Source organism: Schistocerca gregaria, chromosome 1, assembly GCF_023897955.1.
Source record: "Schistocerca gregaria isolate iqSchGreg1 chromosome 1, iqSchGreg1.2, whole genome shotgun sequence".
In the NCBI taxonomy this organism is placed as follows: Eukaryota; Metazoa; Arthropoda; class Insecta; order Orthoptera; family Acrididae; genus Schistocerca; species Schistocerca gregaria.
This window is the reverse complement of record NC_064920.1, coordinates 787,552,957-787,578,582: the sequence shown is the minus strand read 5'-3', so window position 1 is coordinate 787,578,582 and position 25,626 is coordinate 787,552,957. Positions and strand designations below refer to the sequence as shown.

General features: G+C 40.0%; 1 protein-coding gene across 1 annotated transcript in view; it reads right to left on the bottom strand.

The window, feature by feature from the left end:
- LOC126269465 (proclotting enzyme) overlaps window positions 1–25,626 on the bottom strand; it is a 330,057-nt gene that overhangs the window by 126,658 nt on the left and 177,773 nt on the right. The window contains exon 3 of the mRNA XM_049973995.1: window positions 24,420–24,569. Within this exon, the coding sequence (XP_049829952.1) occupies window positions 24,420–24,519 (100 nt within the window). The 5' untranslated portion in view covers window positions 24,520–24,569. The remainder of the gene's footprint in view (window positions 1–24,419; window positions 24,570–25,626) is intronic.

The window sequence follows — 25,626 nt, the reverse complement described above, 5'->3', positions numbered from 1 at the left end:
CGTGGAGGACGCCTGAAGTTACTCCTACATCCTTTGATGACTCTCCGCCCATGATAATATGCTGCGTACTCTCTACCAAGAAATCAATCAAGCCGTGTGTACTGTGTGATAACGCATATGATCTATACTTTTCTTAACAAAATTTGACTTGGTGCGGAGTCTAATACCTCCAGAAAGTCAAAAATTAGGCAACAACGTGATTGCCTTGATGTATGGCTTTCAGGATGTCACATGACCGATGTTTGCGGAATTCATGTTGGTTGGTATGGAGGAGGTAGTTGTGTTCGAGATACCTCATTACGTTTGAACTTATAATATGTTATAAGATTCTACAACAGATGTATGTCATTGGACGGTAGTTTTATGGAACACTTCTGCTATCCTTCTTGTGGACGGGTTTGGTCTCTGCTTCCCTCAAACTGCTGGCCAAAGTTTTTTTATACGAAACATGTACGACGTATTACTGTTAAAAGATAAGCTAAATTAATCGAAAATTCTACATAGAATCTGACTGAGATTCCATTGGAACCTGAAGCTTTGTTCAATTTCTGTGACTTCAGATGTTTACCGACGCCACTGACTTCTGTATCACTTATTTTTGTTCTTGCGCGACAGTTAAACCGGCGTAGCGCTCCTGGATTTTCCTTTCGGATCTCGACTTGCTCCTATCAATTTTAGTTCCTGTTGCCTCCTTGACTGTCTGGACACACATCAGTGCCACTAACAACCTTTGCATATAACCAGAATTTCCTCGGATTTTGTGAGAGATTTTTCGATAGCACTCTGCTATAGTATTCGTTGAAGTCTTCACGTTTTGTCCTCTTGACAGCCAAATGCGTTTATTCAGCATCTCCCTATCTATAGCCTTATGCTTTGTTTTTATTCCTGTTATGCAGCAGTCGCTGTCTCTTGAAGTTTCTTTAGGGAAACTATGTCATGGAGGATCCCTCCCATCATGAACCATCCTACTAGACACATATTTTTTCAATGTTTGATCAGATATTCTTCCAAACCGCAGTCATACTTCTTCTATATGCTCCTTCCCAAAATTAATCGTTTCACGTCCCTCTTTGAATTACGACACAACTGCTTCTCCATCTTATTTACTGAACACGTAAAACTTTCTTCATGTTTTAGTTGCCGTTTACACTTTGGTAACAGTTGCTACTAAAGTCGCCTCATCGCCCCTGATTTCAGCTTCATTGTGGACATACGCAAACTGGTTAGATCAACTGGTTGCCATTGATCTAATAAATTTTTATCTTGATCGGGCTTCCAAACTATCAGTCCTGGGTGGTTTTAGAGAAGGCGTTTAGCATTATTTCATATTGGATGTCTAAAGACTTCTCTCTTTATGATAATATGAATGGGGGACATACGTATTAGCCACCTGATATTTTCTCAAAAGTTTTTGGCTGTATTTGAGAGCGGATTTGGTGGTGAATAGAATGATCCAGTTATAAATTTATGCCCACTTTTAATACTTAGTACTGCCCATACAATCTCGGTACAGCTTCAGTTTCTGTCTTAGTAGATTTGTGTTTCTTATCTACTATGATTTCCTGCTAGCGCATATTTTAGATACACACTGTGGCGGAGATTTTGGCCTCACGTAATTTCTACTTGTTAATTCGACAGTAGCCGCTGTTTTGTTAACTATATTTGTTTTCAGTGTAAAGTTTTATTTACTAATTTTGTTAATAAAATTTTAGTACATGAATGAATGAAGCTTTATTTGTAAATGTATTCCAGTTACTGTAATATTGTGTGAAGTTAGTGTATTGTATGTATGCACTGTAATCAAATACTATGCCTGTTACGTCAAAATCAATATCTGTGTTTTGTAATCGCGGTAGGACAAGGTGGTTAACCTGCTTGAGGTAGGAGAAGGAAGAAAGTTGATGGCGAACAGAGGATGATGACGGTGCGTAAATGGAGGAACTATTTGTGTAACGGGGAAAGAATAAATATTTTGAAGCAATATTTAGACTCTGAAGCGTCAAGAAGAGTGCGGAAGAAATTATTCCAACTGGAAGGATATGAAAGTATGTTATTTTGAGAATTTATCCCTGTAATAGAGTGCGTCGTCAGAGACTTGGGTCAAGAGGAATGTTCGATAAGAGACGTCGGCTTTGGTCAGTAATGTAATGTTAATAGCTGCTTTCACGACATCTTTTCTACCTTTGCTGCATGTATTCTCAGTTTTGTTGTTAGCTGGCAAAGTGAATGAATTTGAAAACACAAAAAAAGAACTGGTTGTGTTATCTGTAGCTTAGCCCGAGGTATAGGTTATCTTAGAGGACGACAGTTTGGTTCTGAGTTGGCGGAGCCAACGAATGGGAAACGAAATAAATTTGGTTGTGGTGGCAGACTGATCTGTAGCTTTGCCCAAGCCCTGCTAGGTTAGGTTGGAAGGTGACTGGCTGTGAACTGATGGAGCAAACGAATGTAATACTAGAAAAAAAAGATGACAAACTGATTTGTAGCTTGGACCATTTGAAAAAATCCACAATAATATGACGCTATAGTTGCAATATTGTTTACGTCATTTGTCACATGTTTCCTATGTCACTGGTCAAAGCCGACGACTAGTACCGAACATTCCTGCATCTCCAGAGACATTATAATGAAGTCACGGTAAAACGCATTGGTGAACATCTTCGTCGGAATATTGTGACATAGATTATTCAGAGACAGTGGAGTTGTATCATGAGAGAAGATAAGCCGATTGTAAGAAGCAAGAAGCAGCGAAATGAATTTTTGATGAGAACGAGAAGAGAAGAACAGAAGAGACCAAGACTTATCTAATGGCGGACGGTAACCACATCGAGTTTGAAGGATTCTGAGCAACTATTTTAACCCTAGTTGAAGATGCGTTGGTGGAAGGCGTGAGGGAAGAATGTAACGGCTACTGAAGTTCCGAATTATTTTATTCTTCAGTGAAGACAAGGGCCTACGTGGACTGTAGCAAAAGAACGAGTACTTACCTGAATTAGTGACTACTGCTTTGCCTTTCGTATGCGGAAGGTCATTTAGAACCGGTTAATTCTCTGTGAGAGCATAGTGTATGACTTGTCGAATATGTGCACGCTGTCATACAAATTCATCATATTGGCGGGTGCTCATTGTTAAACTTATATACGGTGTTTTTGAACGTTATCCACATCCGAACCCATCTAGCTATTTTCCCTGGAGTGATTACAGTATTTCTTGTCATTAAGATGTTTGCCGGAGCTTTATCTTTGGTGAAAGTACTTATGAGAGGATTTAGTAAATTTGAACTTGAAACGTTCGCAGCCATCTCAGGTGACCGAAGGTACCGCGGTCCATTGAGTTTCACACATCATTCTGCTACAGGCACCTGTCTTCAGCCAGAGGTAGCAGCGTCTCAGAAATAGCCTGCAACTCTGACAACAGGCGAGAATAAATAACAAAAGCTTATTCACAACGACTTTGAATGTTCCGATCATCACTACAGCAGTTCAAGAAAACGAATTAATTGAACCTCAAAACATTCATTTGCACTACGAAATGGAATAACAGAAATAAATTAAACTTGCAGGGCAATACTTTGAAACTACACTCAGGTTAACGGTAGCCAGTCCGATTTCAGTAGAGTGCACACGCTGTAATTTCTCTAGCAGTCTAGTATCATACAACTTCTGTATATGTACAGTCAGTTAAACTGATTGTAATTGGGATAAATATTGAAGAAAATTTTAATCATTTTCATCATGGGCTTTTGTTAGAGTACAAGCAGTAACGCTAGTATTTTGCGATTTTACTTTGACGTTATATTAACCCACAGAGGGTATGAAATGATAAAAACTTATATATAGCAGAAATTCTTACGTGAAGTATGATTTAAATTCAGACACTGATTAGTGTATAACACATACTCTCACAAACTGCATATTATACTATTTTAATATATTCTTATTATTCTACACTTATGTCTGTATACTTGAGGTGGTAGTCGAAGTATGTGTGTTCGTACTTGTGTGGTTTATGTAGAAAGTATGAGACATTTCAGTACCTGAGAAGTTGGTTTACCAGTATATCGTGTTATCGATTAGATGGAGTAAACGAAGAGATAACGAGGTACAGAGAACTTGCAACAGTTTTTCTATTTATTTAATGAAACGGCAGTCATAAAATCAAATTATTTCTGTTTTACACTTGTTTCGGTAGTTTATTACGAGGATTTAAACATTCCCTCTGTAGGGGTAATTTCTTTTGATGCTACACTAATACTTCAGAATGTCCTACATCTATCATTGTCTGGACTAGAGTCGATCTGTCAACAAGGAAAAAAAAGGTCTTGTATGTGTCGTCAGCTACCTGGGTAGCAAGCTGCCTCTGATGTCTAGTGCATCCCTTATCTTGTTACGTTGATAACTTTTTATCGTTTCAACCTGGCAATAAATCCAGCAACTTAAGTTTTAGTTGTAGTAGTTTATTTACCGAGGATACTACAAGAACTGTTTTAATCTCTCCACACTGCTAAAGCTATGTTTTATATTTGAAGTCTGATTATACCGTGCCGTGTGTTGTGCTGTACTGGCCCTAGTAGGTGGAGACAACAGTCTTCTGTTTAGTTCAGTATCCTCTAATAACATCATTTTTGTTTTTGAAAGTCTCATTTGACAAATATATTTTGTGGAGCCCTTCTCGTTGTGAAGTTGTGAAAAATGCCATCATCAGTTTCTGTTCCGAGCTTGGATGATTTGGACTCAAAATATTATAATGCTTCCATTATTATGAACCATTTTAAAAATCTAGCTCTTTTCCTTCACATAGTGATTATGAAACTTTGTGAATAAAAATGAACACCAATTTACATCTAATTATTTAGAGCACAATTTCTTCTTCAATTTTAATACTTTTTTCCTGTTTTATTGAGTGAGAATTGTAAATTAAGTATTATTTAAGAGAAATTATCGTAAAGTACATACGTATGGAACACGTATGCAAAATGTATCAGCTACTTTCTGGAATTAGATGTAAAGTACTTTGTACAGCTGTCGTGGCATAAATAAGCAGCTGAAAATGTATAAATGAGTAATCAGTGTGACGTTTTGAATTGCGACGACTCTCGAGTTTCCCCTTTTCCTTGTGTCTTGTTTGTTGAAAGGTCGCAAACGAATCGTGCTTTGATCCATATAAGGCATAAAGCATTTAAAACATTGCAGCTCCGTACCCTACTATGTTAGGTCTTGTTTCAGAGACTGAGAATTGTTGTAAAACGCCGGGGTGCACAAAATTTACTTCGGTACCTTTTTTCTTTATTTCACAATGCTTCCTGACGATTATAGTCATGAGGACAGCTAGCTTTCCTTTTAATTGTACAGTCTTTTCTGATAACATTTGGTATGCAATGTCTTGGGAGCTGTATAGGATTATGTAGAACTACATTGTAACTAAACTTCACTTGTGAATTGTTTGCGACTAATCTCTTATGTTACTATCTTTTGGGATCTATGCTGATTTGGCTATACCTTTTCCGGACCAATAGCAATACTGATGTTTCCTCGGAATTAATTTGTTTACCATGCGTTTCGAGCCGTTCTGTTCTTCTAAGGTCGATGTCTTTGCATGCTAAAGCAATCAACAGAAAAAACATGTAGTAAGTCAATGTGAAAAGACCTGCCTCTAGTTGATGTGTTCTTCAGTCTGAAGGTGGTTTTCTGGAGCTCTCCACGCTATTCAGTCCAATTTTTTCTCTTTACACTTCCCTCGATTAGCAGACTTGACTACTCTTTGATGCCACGGGATCACGGGAGGTCACAGTTGATTTCCATCCGCCGCCTTGAAACAATCTGAGCTTGTGCTTCGTCTCTAATAACCTCAACGTCGATGGGACGTTAAACTCTTGTCTTACTCCTTTTAGCGAAGATTTGCAGTTTTCTTCTCGATTGCATTATGTAATCGTATACGTTCACGAGATCTACTCATCTAATCTTCAGAGTTCTGTAAGACTTCATTTCAAAGGCCTCTTCATTAAAAGGCCAGTTCGATATCAAATAATCCTAAGTATTGTTTTTAGTTATAGTTGGCAAGGCAAAGTGTATGATAATTTGTTAGCAGCACCAACAATCAATAAAACTTTTAACGTATATGAATGTGAATTGTTAGTTTCCGCATCAATATAATTTATGGCCAAATACATTACCTGAAAACGAGCACTAGCCCTTAGAAATACAAAGCAAATAAAAATATCATCTCTACGATGTTACTTTAATTTTCGTGTTCGGAAAATTTTTTCAGTTCAATACCGGACCACGTCCAGTACTTCATTCTTATCACGTCATAGTTCGTCAAGATACACCTTGTGAGACAGTTGGGACATTGTAGAAGATGTTCCATTTCCTGAACTTCCTCACAGTCGCATTTGTTGTCTGCTTCGTCTTTGAGGCTCATTTAATTATTCTGACGCTACAACCATTATGAATCGATTCAGTGTTCCGCAAATCATATGGCTTGATATACTGCTGCTGGAGATCTCTTATGAGGCAGAGTTTTTGGGGGCTCACTCAGCTCAGTACTAAGGGATTTCCTGAAGGATTCAAGGCTCCCAGGCCCGCGTAAAACACCGTTTGGCAAGTGGCGCTCGTCGAAAGTATGTTTAAATTTTACTATTTGCTCTCGCGCAATTCTTTGAGATTCAGGATCTGAGAATCTGTCAGCTTTATATAGCTTCCCAAGTGATGTGGGTTTCATGAATTCTGTTGATAGTTTTCATATGTCACATAGGCTCGTACTGGTTTTATGACATGTGGGGATGTAGATCATGCTGAGCACGCATATTCCGCTATGGAAAAGTAAAGTGCTAAAGGAGTCGGTCTGTTTCCCCATCTGCTATTCGCTACTTTCCTTGAAGTATTGTTCCGGCGGCAGTCTTTTAGCAGCTGTTCCCGTGATGCTGCATGTGTGTCAGTAAATTGGCCAGCACGACAGCCAGGCAGATCATATTCACACAAGTATGGTCTGGTATTGATTAATCATTTGTGTGTGGATTAAATAAAAGGGGCGAGGAGTGACGGGACACTAACCTGGAAGAGACCGTCATATTGTCGGCGCCATTTTTCTTCTACCCTCCAGCGTTACATAAAACTGCCTTTTTTGCAATACAGCTTCAATCATTTTTGTGAGCGGATGGTCTTTAAGTGCGTTGTAGAGTTTTTTCATGACCACTCTATGGTTGACAAGCAGAACTAAAATGTACCAGACCTACAAGGTTTTTATTTTTTATTTTTTTTATTTATTTTCAAACCCTTCCCCAGTGTGTTCTGCAAGGAACGGAATTTGACTGGTGCACGATTATCCTGGTCTGAATTGGGTCTGTTGGGAAATGAGCCCTTGGTCTACAGTATGTGCCATATGATTTAAAATTATTTGTTCATGTTGTTTGTGCAGATGGCATAGGAACGCTGTAGGGTAGTACCGTACTTACTTGAATCTAAGCAGCACTTTTTATCCGATTTTTGTAATCCAAAAACCCGCGTGCGGCTTAGAATCGAGTGCAAAGTAAGCTGAAGTTCTGTAAATGTTGCTAGTTGCCGCCACAACTAACTTCTGCCGTCGATTATATGTAGCGCTACACAGGCATGCTTTGCAGTCAGAAAGATAAATACTGGCGCCAAAACCTCGGCCCCAGATCACGTAAGAAACAGATTGACCGTCCTTACGGCGGAACAGGCAACCGTAAAAATACACTCCTGGAAATTGAAATAAGAACACCGTGAATTCATTATCCCAGGAAGGGGAAACTTTATTGACACATTCCTGGGGTCAGATACATCACATGATCACACTGACAGAACCACAGGCACATAGACATAGGCAACAGAGCATGCACAATGTCGGCACTAGTACAGTGTATATCCACCTTTCGCAGCAATGCAGGCTGCTATTCTCCCATGGAGACGATCGTAGAGATGCTGGATGTAGTCCTGTGGAACGGCTTGCCATGCCATTTCCACCTGGCGCCTCAATTGGACCAGCGTTCGTGCTGGACGTGCAGACCGCGTGAGACGACGCTTTATCCAGTTCCAAACATGCTCAATGGAGGACAGATCTGGAGATCTTGCTGGCCAGGGTAGTTGACTTACACCTTCTAGAGCACGTTGGGTGGCACGGGATACATGCGGACGTGCATTGTCATGTTGGAACAGCAAGTTCCCTTGCCGGTCTAGGAATGGTAGAACGATGGGTTCGATGACGGTTTGGATGTACCGTGCACTATTCAATATCCCCTCGACGATCACCAGAGGTGTACGGCCAGTGTAGGAGATCGCTCCCCACACCATGATGCCGGGTGTTGGCCCTGTGTGCCTCGGTCGTATGCAGCCCTGATTGTGGCGCTCACCTGCACGGCGCCAAACACGCATACGACCATCATTGGCACCAAGGCAGAAGCAACTCTCATCGCTGCAGACGACACGTTTCCATTCGTCTCTCCATTCACGCCTGTCGCAACACCACTGGAGGTGGGCTGCACGATGTTGGGGCGTGAGCGGAAGACGGCCTAACGGTGTGCAGGACCGTAGCCCAGCTTCATGGAGACGGTTGCGAATGGTCCTCGCCGATACCCCAGGAGCAACAATGTCCCTAATTTGCTGGGAAGTGGCGGTGCGGTCCCCTACGGCACTGCGTAGGATCCTACGGTCTTGGCGTGCATCCGTGCGTCGCTGCGGTCCGGTCCCAGGTCGACGGGCGCGTGCACCTTCCGCCGACCACTGGCGACAACATCGATGTACTGTGGAGACCTCACGCCCCACGTGTTGAGCAATTAGGCGGTACGTCCACCCGGCCTCCCGCATGCCCACTATACGCCCTCGCTCAAAGTCCGTCAACTGCACATACGGTTCACGTCCACGCTGTCGTGGCATGCTACCAGTGTTAAAGACTGCGATGGAGCTCCGTATGCCACGGCAAGCTGGCTGACACTGACGGGCGGCGGTGGACAAATGCTGCGCAGCTAGCTCCATTCGACGGCCAACACCGCGGTTCCTGGTGTGTCCGCTGTGCCGTGCGTGTGATCATTGCTTGTACAGCCCTCTCGCAGTGTCCGGAGCAAGTATGGTGGGTCTGACACACTGGTGTCAATGTGTTCTTTTTTCCATTTCCAGGAGTGTAGTTTTCCTGTCGGTCAACAGATGTCGCAGGCGACGCTCCAATGCTAACTGACCTGTCCATGTCGCGGAATTGGCAACGCTGTATCTTCGGTGACGTGAATGACGCTGATTTGTGTTCGGATAGAGCGTTGCGCGCGAAATGCATTCGTCACACAGCTGACTGTAGACCATGATCGGCTATGGTTTTTCCCGAGTTTTCAATCGAAGAATGTATATTAGCTCCTGTAATTCTACAAACCAAGTTTATTTCTATATAGGGATACTTCTCACAATCATATGCGAAGTTAAATAAATGAAAAGTAACACACAAATATTTCTCGTGAGTTACTGTTTAAATGCAGACTGTATTGCGGTCGCATAGGTTTTACACTCGCCTTCCATGCCGTCTATTTCCTCTTTGTTATACAGCTCTTCTGATACGGATTATGGTGGTAAAAATGATCTCCACGTGCAGGTTAACACTATAAAGTTTTCAAAACCTCAACGTCTTTGAAATATAATCCATTAATTTACTGACAAATATTGCACTGAACTGTAGGTTTCGCGTCCTGACATTACCGACATAGTTATTTATTTTGCATGAAGTATGTATAGGGATTAGGTGAGTTATAACTACAAGGTATTTTTCACATTGAGACTGTAAATAAGTTTAAGAAACAGATTTTGCTTCATTTCTAAGTATTTCTGTAAGCGTTCTCAAGTATAACCACATTTTGCATTTGCTTACTGTTAGTTGTAAACGAATATCATTTCATGTTCGCACTTAACAACGATATCTTCGAAAAAAATAAATATTGTGAAACTTTAAATATCGTAAGTAAAAAAATTCTGTGATGGTAAACATCTTAACTTTGCGGTCAGCACATCTACTATTGTCACAAGCAGTACTGTTTTGCTCAGATTTAACACATTGCTTCTTTCTAGTCAAACATGGCAGAGTGATCAAGGAAAGGCAACGAAACTTATTTGTGCAGCCCAACGGAGAATGTTTATTTGGTACTTAAATACAATATTAATACACTACCTATTTTTTTATAATTTTCGGTTTTGAGACGGTTCTACTACACTTGTCTTTGAACATTTAAAAAAGTCCAAATCGCAGCAAAGATTTCATTTAAAAATTATATGATATGATTGTTGTACAGGAAGGACTGCCACGTTATATCAGAATATAAGATCGACAGAATGTAGTTAGGACTGAATGCTTAGGGCTCTTCATTAATTCTTACTCTTAACTAATTTATTGATTTACCTGAATTTAAAATCCACTCTCATAACCTTTCTTTATCTTTGACGGGAAATCTGAACATTTTAAATTCAGGATTTGTTCGTCTACTCCTTCCACAGTTGATGTACTCGCAGGCCCTCGGCATGAGGACTCGATCCACTACCACTGGTATGTCAGAAACAGCTGTACTTCACAGACGCCAAATAGTGGAAAGCTGCACGCGTTCCGCCGATGTTGCCACATATTTCACACAACGGAGAGCCATCTAGCGGTTGATTCCACAAGTAAGGGTGCGACGCTGTTGCCGCCTGGTGGCCGTTCTCTGACAAGGGTTGCCTGCTAGACCAAGCGATTGGGCAATCTGTTTCTTACGTGATCTGGGCCTCGGCGTCAATAAATATTTTTTTTTTTAAATGGTGGAAGACGAGCTTTTTCTCCACCCCGAGTTTCGACCACTGCATTTTCATACATTATCCACCGAAGTAAATACAAATTCCGAATTGTTCATCTTCGAATGTAGCAGCCTTTCAATGTACTACGTAAATCCGACTGGCAAGACTGTTTGGGATGTTTGTCAATATGGCCAACTCTACGTTCTGAACTTTTTCCTACATGTGACAAGAGATGGTTTCTAATAGAAACTTTTATGAATTGTGAATCACATACAGTATTCTCTTCACCATAAGAATAATACGAATATAAACATTTTGCCATGTATTATTTCGCGTTTGCTGCTATCTCATTTAAAACCTGTCTGCCTAATAAACAACGAAACTAGAGTGAGACAACAGCAAACGCGGAAGAATATACATATCATGCCATGTTTATATTCGTATTATTCTTACGGCGAATAGCGATACAGTCAGAAATGAAGCACAACAACTGACTAGATTTTTAAATCTAAGATGACTCTCATTTCTGCGCAGAATGCAACGTATTAAAGAGGCGCCTGCAAAGATTTTCAAACGGAGAAAAATTTTCGCTAAACTAAACTAAACACCAAATAACAGTCTCTTGCTATGTTTCGCTAATGAGACAATTCCTCCCTCTCTCTCTCTCTCTCCTCTCTCTCTCTCTCTCTCAGTTTTTTTTTTTTTAAAAAAAAAAAAAGGTAGGCGGTGGTAGCGCGCACAAAAGCAAGCCATGCCACGAGCGCCGACAGGTCGTAAACACTCATTATCAGAATGCGACAAACAATGCATGACACAGAACAATAATACATTTTCAGCTTAGAGTGACAACACTTATAACAAAGAGAACGGCACATAGATCAAAGAAAAATAAGCAATCAATTCAAACCAGACGAAGCACGTGAAAAAGGAAGGGTACCCGTGTAAATACGGACGGAGCGCCAGACGCATAGCAATGGCTACCTGGTAAAGCTTAACTGTTAAGCTTACGACTCGAACCAAACTACTGTAGCTGTATTGTCATTCATTCGACCTAAATTGTGTCTCATATTACAATGGACCAACTTTGTTCCGATTTGGAGGTGCGGCCTAAAATATTTCTCGCCCCTCGAATTTCGAGTCTCAAATTTCAGGTGCGGCTTAGATCCGGGAAATTTTTTTTCCCCTTGATTTCGAGTCTCATTTTTCAGGTGCGGCATAGATTCGATTAAATACGGTAGTTCTTTGGTTGACATGTGTCTTTCCTGTGTTTCAGCAACACTACGATCTGGATCTTGCATCTTTTTAGACAGTGGTTGCAAAATCTATTGTTTGGCGGTAGGGTCGTGGAGTTTGATCTGTTCCACCCATATATCGCAGACTCCAGCTGCTTTCTTCTTTCCATTGAATTCAGCTCAAGATCAAGTCTTTTTCCAGTAAATGATGTTTCGAACTCTTTCAAAACGTAGGAGTGTGACCATTATTCTAAATTCTACGCATATTATTGTCCACTTTTATGTGTGTGCGTTCAGTACACTCTTTAACAGTTTCAGTGAAAGACACGAAGAAAAATGAAAAGAACAATATGACTATAAAACGTTTAGAGAGGGCGTTGACCACGATACACGTGGAACTTCACAGGTGTGATCTGCATTCGACAGTAAGTGAGATTGAGCGTGCGAGTATTTTGGAAAGATGTTTCATCGGGTCCAACTGAGATAGAAGCTATAAGTTTCGGCAATCAATAGCAAATAACGCTTTTTGTGATTGTTCGTTCAAACATAAAGTTTCCTTTGGAAAATATTTATCAACAGACACGCGATTAAAATCACAATAACGCATCATCAAACAAAAGAACATATCTAGTGTTCAGTTTTATCCAAAGAGATAGGGCAGTGGCTGAGACACTGTACTTCTTTTCGGGAGGTGGCATCCAGATTTAGGTTTCCCTTGGTTTCGCTAAATCGATTAAGGCGAAAGACAGAACGTATTCCTTGAAAAGGTTTCGGCTAGCTTCTTTCCCAATCTATGTCCATTCCGTGTTTGTGCTCCGTTTCTAATGATCTCGTCATCGATAGGCCGCTACAGTTTAATCCTCCGTCCTTCTGATATTAACTTTTTATGATCGTGTGAAACATTTTCTCAACTATATTTCACTTCTAATTGTGATATTTCTATTAACAGAAATACTTCATTATACTAATAGTGACTGTACCTCATCATATCGCTTAAGGACTGTCCTTTAATGTTTGCTCCGAAAGACAGAGTCAAATACTGAGTGCTACTGCTGTAAAAACAGTTACAAATACAAGCAAAACTAAGTTATCTGTGTAAATACGAACGTAAAATTCGACTCAACGGTAGTGAAATCAGTACTGGAAGAACACTAAAAGTTCTTAAATATACTACGATAAATGAACTTCTCTGATTCCATTTACATTTCTTTCACAGTGACGTTTCTGCGGTTGTTGTTGTTGTGGTCTTCAGTCCTGAGACTGGTTTGATGCAGCTCTCCATGCTACTCTGTCCTGTGCAAGCTTCTTCATCTCCCAGTACCTACTGCAACCTACATCCTTCTGAATCTGCTTAGTGTATTCATCTCTTGGTCTCCCTCTACGATTTTTACCCTCCACGCTGCCCTCCAATACTAAATTTGTGATCCCTTGATGCCTCAAAACATGTCCTACCAACCGCTCCCTTCTTCTAGTCAATTTGTGCCACAAACTTCTCTTCTCCCCAATACTATTCAATACCTCCTCATTAGTTACGTGATCTATCCACCTTATCTCAGCATTCTTCTGTAACACCACATTTCGAAAGCTTCTATTCTCTTCTTGTCCAAACTATTTATCGTCCATGTTTCACTTCCATACATAGCTACACTCCATACAAATACTTTCATAAACGACTTCCTGATACATAAATCTATACTCGATGTTAACAAATTTCTCTTCTTCAGAAACGCTTTCCATGCCATTGCCAGTCTACATTTTATATCCTCTCTACTTCGACCATCATCAGTTATTTTACTTCCTAAATAGCAAAACTCCTTTACCACTTTAAGTGTCTCATTTCCTAATCTAATTCCCCCAGCATCACCCGATTTAATTTTACTACATTCCATTATCCTCGTTTTGCTTTTGTTGATGTTCATCTTATATCCTCCTTTCAAGACACTGTCCATTTCGTTCAACTGCTCTTCCAGGTCCTTTGCTGTTTCTGACAGAATTACAATGTCATCGGCGAACCTTAAAGTTTTTACTTCTTCTCCATGAATTTTAATACCTACTCCGAATTTTTCTTTTGTTTCCTTTACTGCTTGCTCAATAAACAGATTGGATAACATCGGGGAGAGGCTACAACCCTGCCTCACTCCTTTCCCAACCACTGCTTCCCTTTCATGCCGATCGACTCTTATGACTGCCATCTGGTTTCTGTACAAATTGTAAATAGCCTTTCGCTCCCTGTACTTTACCCCTGCCACCTTCAGAATTTGAAACAGAGTATTCCAGTCAGCATTGTCAAAAGCTTTCTCCAAGTCTACAAATGCTAGAAACCTAGGTTTCCCTTTTCTTAATATTTCTTCTAAGATAAGTCGTAAGGTCTGTATTGCCTCACGTGTTCCAACATTTCTACGGAATCCAAACTGATCCTCCCCGAGGTCCGCATCTACCAGTTTTTCCATTCGTCTGTAAAGAATTCGCGTTAGTATTTTGCAGCTGTGACTTATTAAACTGATAGTTCAGTAATTTTCACATCTGTCAGCACCTGCTTTCTTTGGAATTGGAAATATTATATTCTTCTTGGAGTCTGATGGTATTTCGCCTGTCTCATACATCTTGCTCACCAGCTGGTAGAATTTTGTCATGACTGGCTCTCCCAAGGCCGTCAGTAGTTCTAACGGAATGTTGTCTACTCCCGGGGCCTTGTTTCGACTCAGGTCTTTCAGTGCTCTGTCAAACTCTTCACGCAGTATCTTATCTCCCATTTCATCTTCATCTACATCCTCTTCCCTCTCAATAGTATTGTCCTCAAGTACATCGCCCTTGTATAAACCTTCTATATACTCCTTCCACCTTTCTGCTTTCCCTTCTTTGCTTAGAAGTGGGTTGCCATCTGAGCTCTTGATATTCATACAAGTGGTTCTCTTCTCTCCAAAGGTCTCTTTAATTTTCCTGTAGGCAGTATCTATCTTACACCTAGTGAGATAAGCTGCGGTATCCGTCTTTTTCATTGAAGGATGTTAAAAACTACTAAAATCTTATTACCTAACTCTGTGTATTAATGGCCAGTTTAATTATGAACAGCTTTCAGAATTTTAAGGCAGACAGTAATATATCTACTAACAACTATAGGGCATGCATATCCATGGCGTGAGCATAGCTTAATGCGTAGGTCGCCAACATCAAGCTGAAACTATCATGTGGCTTGTGTGTAAGACTGTTCGTTAGCATTTTGCGCTGAAACTGAGACTTTAGTATCACACTCATTTCCCCTGTTTTACACACTTACTTGTTAGTAAAAGCAATGATGAATAAATGCTAACATGAATCCAAATCGAAATATGTCAATGGAGGAAAAGTGGACTTTCATAGGTAAGTGCCAAAAAGGTCTAATTTCAGTTATCATTCCAGAACGAGCCGAATTATTTGTTGATGATACTGAGACACAGTGCAATGAAGAGTTAATATCGTAAGGCTACCTACCTTATGTGACGGCATGATAATAATTTTATAAGTCAACTGTAGATTATTACTGTAGTATGCCACTAATCAATCTGTTGAATGTTTACACAGGTCGAGAAATTTTCACCTGAAGATAAGGTTTGCATACGACAGTCTGAGTCATAACCTCCAGATTATATAGATCTCTGAACCACTGTGTTTACTGTAAAGTGATCATAATACGAAAATGTAGTACCAGTAGCAATGTCATGGAGTATGTGCGATTAAAAAATCAATTCAATAAAAATTAAGGAAAATTAAACATGTGGCATCAGAAAGTAAAAAACGGAGAAATTTCATCCCCAAAGGTATTTCACTGTGCGATAAACCGTTGATTTGCTGCATGCTGTAGATCCAAACTCCATGCTTTTTCTGGTCATACAATTACACATTGCTACCCAGGCAGAACTGATAAAAACGGGGACTCTGTAATGCGGTGAAATGTAGAGCAAAACCTAAAAATAGCAGTGACTATCTCATCTTATCCTGTAAAAAAAAAAGTCAAAGACTAGCTGTAACACTTGTCAGAAACAAGCAAAATTACACTGCATTTATGACTTAAAAACTTTAAATCAGGTTCATTCCTCATATCGAATGGAAAATGTTAATGTGCCTATGAAACAAACGTTCAAAATATACCGTACTTTCGGAAAACGTTTGTCTTTACTAGCAACGTAACGACATTCAAAACGTGCAGAATGTTTATGAGGCAACGCTCACGATGCATTACAGCCACGTGACTTTCGAAGCCAATGTATGTAGTCGACAGAAATTTTATTCTGAGAATCTGAATCATCACTCTATACATCTTCGTACTCTATGATAGCAAAACGCAATGGAAAATGTCTAGAAAGAAAAGTGCGTGTATATATCTTTGGTAATACAATGACGATTAGTACCGTCTTTGGCTCTATTCTAACAGTTTAGGCTTTAGAATGAGCGTGGGAAGTTTAATTTTGTGATCGAGAACTATACCTCTAAGGAGATAAATGCCACCGTCAGGTCTTCATAAATAATACTAAACGAAAGGACCACTTCTATTTCCGTAAGTTACACTAAAATTTAATAATATACACTGATGTTTGAGAATGAAGAACTTCAACATTCACACACACTTAATACTGCTGGCATTAAAACAAGTGTGCGTTTCCGCGTTATGGAGTTTTCATTCGTTAGGCCGGTATTACACTATTATATTTCTTTGTGAAAGTTGATATGTCAACTATTTATGTCAAAGAAATTTTATGGTGTAACAGAGAACTTTGTCTCGCCTGTCGTCTAGTGAATGTGATGAAATCTGGGGCCTCGCCATAGATTTGATCATAAAAGTCGTTCGTCTTCTGTTCACTGCAATGTAAAATGTAGCCGCTTGGAGCGCTGGTGTCGCTACAGCTAATCTGACGTCTTGTAGTGTGTAAACATGGCTTCGAAGTTGGTGTATTCCTTCAACTCTCTTTATTTTAGTAAATTTGCTTTGACTACGATGGGGGGGTGAGCAAGGGGCAGAGTGCATGCTATTAATTGTTTGTTGATGGGCAAACAGATCATGCTGCAGGAGAATTCATATCCTCAGCCATCCATTCCTACCTCTAGAAACACCGAGACAGCTTTTAAGCATGCTGGATTACAGGATGTGGTCAGACTCTAAAACAAAAAAATTCTTTCTTAGATTTAATTTTGTACTTTGTCTATTTTTGAACTCTGGAGGCTACTAATTAAAAAGCACATCACCTGTTCGTACTTTTAATTAATTTTGTAGTTGTTGGAACGCTAATTCCATTAACTAAATTATTCAAAAATAAAAATAATTCTTATCGCCTATACGGCCTATTTACCTTCTCATATTCCGCCTTCAGTGCTTTATTAATCGCTTCACACGTTTCAGGAATTAATTTGATTCATGTGCAATGTGATATTCGAGTACTGTGTTGTAAATTAGAGTACCTCTCTCCTGTATCAAGAAATCCCAGTGTAATAGTTTGTCTGTCTTCTGTACATATAGCATTTCTTAAAAGAGTATTCTCTTTGTAATATGAGAAGCCACTATACTGAGCAAATACTGAAATAAACTCTCATCCATTCGTAAATTATATATATATATATATATATATATATATATATATATATATATATATATATATGACCTGATGTCCTCCACTTGCAGCTCTCGTAACAAATTTTGCTGAACACTTTTACTATCTCGACGTAATACCAATGGTTTCATCCAAATATGTTTCCTTTTTTTCCGCCACTTTTCTCTCTCTCTCTCTCTCTCTCTCTCTCTCTCTCTCACACACACACACACACACACACACACTGCATTGTATTGTCCGCCATAATGAAATTTGACCAAAAAAATGACGACAGTATAATACTCTTTCTTAACGCTACGTCGAAGATCTTTGTCAAATAAAGTTGATGAATATTGATCATATTTCTTTGTCAAAGTATTATGATTGTGTAATACCGGCCTTAGACCTTAAAAATGCATCTCCATTCGTGTAGTTCAATTTCACCTCTTTTAAAGGAGTAACTCCGAAACAAGCGTTTTGATAGTTGCGTACTAAAGGTGGACTGAGAAAGATGAAACCTCAAGAATATTACATTACTGAATTCTAACAGCGCGCTATGTATAAAACAGATTTATTAAGGCTGGAGAAATGGTTTCAATTTTATTTCGTATTATCGCGAAAGGCACGAGAGGTATGAAAAGAAGAAAAAGTTCTGAGCGGGAAAAGTAATTGTGTGTTTTTTTTGAAAGATTTTCTCGGTATTTGCTATATGCGATCCAGGGAACTGCGGGGAACCTAAACCTGGACTGCCGATCGGCGACTTGGAAATATACAGTATAGCAAAATTCCTAACAGTTATTAACATAGGCTTGATTTTTTTATGTTGCCCTCCAGATTGTTCATGGTTTACTTTATGTCCAAGTGGTTAAACTTGACTTAACGCAGAATCATCGCTTTGCATTTGTTTCTTCAAAATATTGTTCACGTTTTCTAGTGGCTGTGCGGATTTTCGACTAGTCTGAGGTCTAAGACTGAGCTGTAACTATATAAAGAGTCTAAATTCACTAAATTTTGGGTAAATTCTGTTTAATACCTTGTACAAGGGACTAGTATGTGATGTTCTGTTGGATATAGCTACTCACAGTTACGGATTGTTGCTATTCACTACATACAGTATTTTATTATGAGTTAATTCAGCAGGCATGATACACTGTAAGAAAGCTTACGCTGTCATTCGTTACGACTTTTAATTTTACTGTTCCGTAGAGGTAAGTGCAAATTTAAGAAATTTAGCCAACACATGCTGTTAAGTACGGAGTTCGAATTTCCAACCCGGTACATTGTTATATTGTGTTACTTTATCCACAATTCCACATGTAGAATGAAAGGTTTGCAATATGACGTAAACCACACGCGTTCCTTATTTCACCATCCAAAATTACTTATTTTCCCAGCGACAATAATTTTTGAAGTGTATAACGGGGTTCTAAACTGAAATGTATTACCGCGCATATAGAAAACAACCAGTATTCAATCGATATTTAACCAAAATGTAAATGTAAAACATTTTTTACTCGTTTCCAGTCCTCATTTTCAGATGGACTTTTCTTCGTATGTGTGTAATCGTTGGTTGCCCGTCGCTATGTTTATATGGGACATCCGGTTTCGTAAACCAATTTCCCAATACCGTTTTTGGGTGGCCATGTGAACACTTAAATACCGATTCTGGAAAAGCGTTTTTAGCCGCTAGATTCCCTCTTACACTGCCTCCATTCACTCCCGCGTAAAAGCTCTATCGTTTTTGAAACGTGTTTCGATTGTTCAGTTCCTACTTGTTGTGTTCATAGTTCCGCGTAGTCAGCGCGAACACAACTTTCCCACTAGAGCGCGCCCCGCTACGCGCGAGGTATTATGACGAGTGTACAGACCTCCGATTAATCAGTCTGCATTCGTCTGCACCAGTCTGCATTTGTCTATACCAGTCTATAGTCAAGTTTCAGTCTGCGCGTAATAAGATTATCATATTCCTGTACATAGCCATGAAGAGAAATGTATAGACACTTTGTCAAGTATCAGAGATATGTGAGAATAAGATTAACGTACCAAGCCCAAAGGAACTTCAGATTGTCGGTTGTAAACAGCTTCCAGAATTAAGTTATGTAATGTCTATGATTTTTATTATTTTAATAAATGTGTGTGAAAACTAATCAAGTTCTGTTTAAAGTTGGTCACCGTCGATCTGCTACTCTAAGCGTGCAAGTGGCATTTCTATCGTCTGACCTAACGACAGAAGATAAGACCACGAGACATGTTGCTGGCACTCGCCTACTTCGTTAGAGCGACAAGTCAAATAATCTGATGGTGTGTGTACCGAAGGTCTTACAGTACGCACACCACACTACTTGATTTAAAAGCGTCGGTTTTTCCGGACAGAATGAGTTATGGCGACGGAGATAAGTTTCGGTGCAGTGTTGGGGGAAGAAGAAATATTGGAATGACAAAAAAGTTATCCCCCTCCAACTGAAACGAACCACCCGCCCTCCCCTTCGCTCGCCCCTACCCCCTCGCCCACCCCTTCACAGTCTGATCTACACTCAGTTCCAGCAATAAAAATTTTGCTGCACGTCTGTAAATATGCCATAAGTATTTTAGTTGACAGATATTTTTGCTTTTAACTGAATCAAATGGATGGAGTTGAACGTCCTTAAATCCAACTACTTTGTCCTACCTAATCATAAGTTTCCAGCAAGGAAAGAAAAATCGGAATGGTTTGTGCCTTATCCGCGGATACATCACAAAGAAAGAAGAGACCCTGTTCTCTGCTATGACTGGGTTAGGTCTATCCCATTAAAATATTTCGGAAAAAAGGTTTTAGTAACGGGAAAAAGTTAGAGAAAAGTTCAAAATACACCAAGAAAGGTCTGTCTCAATTATTCAGCAAATCTAAAACATACGTGCGACCGGCCAACCCATTCGACATATGATGAGCGATCAGGAGAAACCCAGAACCACTTTGTTAGTAATTATTAGTTCGCTTGGGCTCCTGGATCGAACAGGAAACGCACTGATAGGTCATGAAAAGATCAGTGAAAACCGCGTGACTCTTCCCAACAGAGAAAGGTCGATGTCCCGGAACTGAAGACGTTGCTAAAGCGCCGCGATACTTGATAGTTGCCACCAATATAAAACAAGATACTGGAAATTGCGGGTCACGCAAGACCCTGTGCAGGTATATTTTTAAAAAATCTCCATTTTATGTAATTTTGGCAGTTTCGACGACGGACAAGGTTCCAAGAGCAGTACACTGATTTGCGTAAGTTGCATCGTTCCTGAGAGCCTTCAAACAAGAGCTTTCACTGGTATCTAACAGTCCGCTGGATGCCAGTCCACCGATGCTGGAAACTACTAAGGCCCTCACTAGAAAAGGGAGTTTCTGAGCGCTCATTGTTTCAATTGTAGGTGATATGTCTGAGCCGAATAAGTGTATGCAGGAAATCCTTCAAATAATAATAATAGCTTTAGCAATGGCCGATTATTATTGTTGTCAACAGTAATCTGAACTACTGCTCCTAAGTGCTCTCAGAGAAAAATAATCTTATATCCAGAACGAACTAATACCTTTCCAGCGTGTAAGAACGAAATTGATTCCAATAAACCTATAAAATTGTGGCCGTATTTACGACTTTTCATGTTAATGAATTGTTTCTCTTTATAGTATAACGTAGTTCTGGCTGCCTGACACCTTCCCACACTACTGATATTCTGCTTAACGGTTTTGCTAAAAGATATGTGTCAAACACACATTAGACAAAACCCAGTGAATAGATCTGCTTGCCCTCCACCACAAAAATTGCTTGCCACATGACCCCTCCTCTTAATCCTCATCGGCGAAAAAGTTGTATTGCATGTAACCATACAAACTGCATGTTCAAGTTAGTCTCTTATTGTATTATGTTTTGATGCATTCTGTGGTGGTTTCATTGCCAAGTATTTTTCTGAGTGACACAGTATCCAAGAAGTATTAAACAATGGGTTATGTTCAGTGAAGGTCGAACTCTTAACTATACAGGGCAATTTAGAAATACGTTACAAACTTTGGGAACAAGTCCCCTATACTAAAACAAGAAAAAAACTCACATAAACGTATGTCCGAAAATCCTTCGTTTTCGAGTTATTAACGGAAGTTGATATTCTACGAATATCTAAATAACTCAACAACTTCACTTTTCTATGCACGGGTTTGACTCATTGTATCCTAGATGGCGTTGTGTTGCCAGCGAAACTTCTTTTCATTCGTCATTCGTCTGTCTTCAAAGTGTCCATTGTGTACATGTACTACAGGTAGTGCGTTAAGTGAAAGTGCTCTATTCAAACATGGCAGAAATTCATTTCGTTAGTAGGAAGACATGGTTTTTATTTACGGCCGCGCGAATAGTCACGAACATGAGGCTGTATGGCTTTATCAGACGGCATTACCACATCGAAGACAGCAGAGTCATCCAACCTTTGGTGGGATGTATTGTCGCATTGCCGAGACAAGATCCGTTGCATGACAGACTGTCGGTAGAGTAAGTCCACATGTTCGTACAACTGACCAGGAAGAGCACGTTCTACGGACTCTCGAAGAAGAGTCAGGTATCAGCGTAAGACAAGTTCATCGTAGAGGAGATTTCACTAGAAATGCACCCTATCACTTTGAACGTGTGCACGGCCTTACTCCCGCCAGTGACCCACCAGGGTTTGCTGCTTGTTTCTTCAGTTTTGTTTACAGACGAGGCAACGTTTGGAAGAGATGAAATAATAAATTTCAGCAATCAACACGTATTGGCCGATCGCAACTCTCATGCTACAATACAGGCTTTGTCAGTTTAAGACTAATGTGTGGCCTGGAGTTGTAGGTGACTAGGTGACACTTTGGCAGGGCCATACGTTCTTCCAGCACGTCTTGTAGCTGCTGCCTGCAGGCAATATATTCATAACTTCCGCCAAAACCTACTAGAAAGTGTGCCCCTCCAAATAATGAGAAACTTGGGGTTTGTGCACGATAGATCTCAGCACGTTTCAGTCTGTGTTCGAGATGCACTGGCTGGTATCTACTTTGGCGGAAAGATAGGCAAAGGAGGAGCACATTCCCCCGATCTCAATCCTTTGGATCATTATCTCTGGGAGCACCTTAAACAAATAGTCTATATGACATTCACCCGGGTACAGAAATTCTTCTTCATCGACGTGTTGGAAATCTGCTAAGCCATTCGAAACCCTCAGAGTATTTGAAATGGTGTGGTAGCTCATGATTCGAAGAGTGTATGCATGTTCAGAATCAAGAGGAGGGCATTTCGAGCATTTATTATGTATTTATGTGCTCCAATCATCTAAACTGTACACTTTCATTAATACCTCGAACATTAAGGATTTTCGGGCACGTTTTTATTATGAACTTTTTCCTTGCTTTGGTGTAAGGAACCCGTCCCAAAGTTCGTAAGAGTATTTTTGACGCACCCTATACATTCATTAAGGGCTTCAGTTTGTTAACGGCTGTTGTAGCCACTTTCATCGAGGAAAAATTATCAAAACCGGCATATTATTGTAAACCTAAGGCTCACGTCCTCACTTTGAGACTATAGTCATGGCTACAGTTATAAGTATTGAGCATGTTGTGTACCGATTGTCACTCATTTGAAGTTGCCTCCGCGGGATGACTTGGTTTCTTCTTGTACTGTACTGTTGCGTGACTCCGCATTCAGGCAGTTAGGTAGCTCTCCTTAAGCAAGCTGCAGAAAAATAATTTCATTACGAAATGTGCAATATCTATTAACGGAATATTAGTGTCGGCGTTCTCGCTATTGCTGTAAATTTCAAGTGCTACCAAATCCCAGATTTTCTAAACCAGTTACACTCAAAGTGACTCCCTCATAACATGCATTTAATACGGATTCAGCATTCTCCATCTCAGTTTTGTGTTTTTATGTGTTAAAACATGGCACGGATTTGTAAGCGCCATATATTCTCAAACACTGAACAGCCCTCCGCGCTCTCCGTTTTCTCATATTTTCCTAAAGCAGGTACTATCTTTACGTGTTCTTTCTCTGTTTCTTGTGAATGAGACATTCTGATGACGTTCATTCCGAAATTTGTGCATCATAGAGTGTGTCTACGAAAACAACGCGCCTCGTAGCACTCGCTATCAGATCGGTTGGGTTCTGCCAGTCTGGGTGTACCATTCTTTCTCACAGTATTTCTGAGACGGTAAGAACTATTCGATTTATCAGTTAAGACTGATGACTTCAGAAGTGTCCCATAGTGGTCAGAGCCAATTATCAGTTAATACAGGTGATCGTTTTAACTCAAGTGCTATGGTTCAGATAATGAATGCAGTTATATTTTGCTTTATCCATGATCGATAGCATAGCGCTCTGTAATGGGTCACATAGTGATGAGTTATTCAATTATGCATTAATTCTCGAGTAAACATTCCCAAAATATTTGAGATATGGGACAGTCATATCTACTCATTCGGGACACAATATCGTCACAAGGGATAAGTGGAAATTGATCAGTACATGAAATTACGAACAAAGAAATGTGTTTCATTAGTGAAAAAACAGCAATGAATGTGCCTGAGATTATAAATAGGGTCATTCAACTATATAGCTGTAGCAGAATTTTCTTTTAAATGTTCATTGTTTGCGATTTCTTTGGGGCAATGCAGGCTCACTAGCGTAAGCCTCGCTGTCTTCCATTGTCCCCATATTTGTTTCTGAAGTGGTTTATTTGTGATAATTAATATCCTACCTTTATTTTCTGTACATTGGCTAAAATTGTTGTAATTTACAGAAAATTAATCGCGCTAATGAAACTACGGTCTGGTAGAATTTGCAACAATTTCACGTCTATTAAGCGTAAATAGTAAACCAAGTAAGATACTTTACCTTGTCTCTTGACACGAGTAGCGTTATTCGCAGCGGTGGCCAGAACAGCATCAATAAGGACCAGTACCGCCACCACTCGGCAGATGGCAGCGCAAGCCATGTCCGCTGCTCACTGAAGCGGCGGAAAAATCACGAACACGCCGTTCCAACCTGCAACGCGTCAGAAAATCTATTAGAAGATTGTTGCATTATATATACAAATTCCATATTTCTGGCAAAGCTGCAATTTTACATTGTAAGAAGAGAACATTCAAATTTGAAAGACAATGTAGAAAGGGCGGCTAGAGTTTAGTCTTGACAAAATCGAGGTAATGACGTACAGAGCAGTAAGTTCGTTGTAAAAGGGTAAAGGAAGTAATTGGCTGTCGATCGTTGAAGATACCATCTAAATATTCAGCTGCAGTGATTTAGGAAAAGTATTGTGAACGCCTGCAGGAAAATTAAATTGCCCTTTGGGGAAAAGAGAAACAGCTTTATGAATATCAAGAACCAGTTCTAACTAAAGCTGCAAGACGGAAAGAGTATATAGAGGATCTATACAAGGGAGATAAACTTGAAGGCAATATTACAGAAATGAGAGGGCGTTGGTGGAGGTTAGTGGGAAGATATGATACTGCAAGAATAATATGACAGGGCTCTGAAAGATCTAAGTGGGAGAGCTACCCATGACAATACACTTCCATCTGGTGTACAAGGCGTATGACAGTAGCCTCAGACTTCAATAAGAACGTAATAATTGCAATTCCAAAGAAAGCAGTTGCTGACAGGTGTGAAAATAACCGAACTAGGAGTTTTATAAGTCATGGTTGCAGGATATTGTGCACGAACTGACCCATCGATTATGCCCTATAAATGTTGGGTGGGAATCATGTCGGACTATTTGATTGACCAAATCATTCGCTCGAATTGGCCAGAATGTTCTTCAAATCAGTCGCGAACGATTGTGGTCCGGTGGTATGGAGCATTGTCACCTATTAAAATTCATGATTGTTTGGGAACATGGAGTCCATGAAAGGCTGCAAATGCTCCCAAGCCGAATATAACCAATTTCAGTCAATTATCGGTTCACTTGGACCAGAGGACCTAGTCCATTTCATGTAAACACAGCCAACAGCGTTATGGAGCCACCACTTGCACAGTGCCTTGTCGATAACTTGGGTTCATGGCTTCGTGAGATCTGTGCCACACTCGAAACCTACAGTCAGCT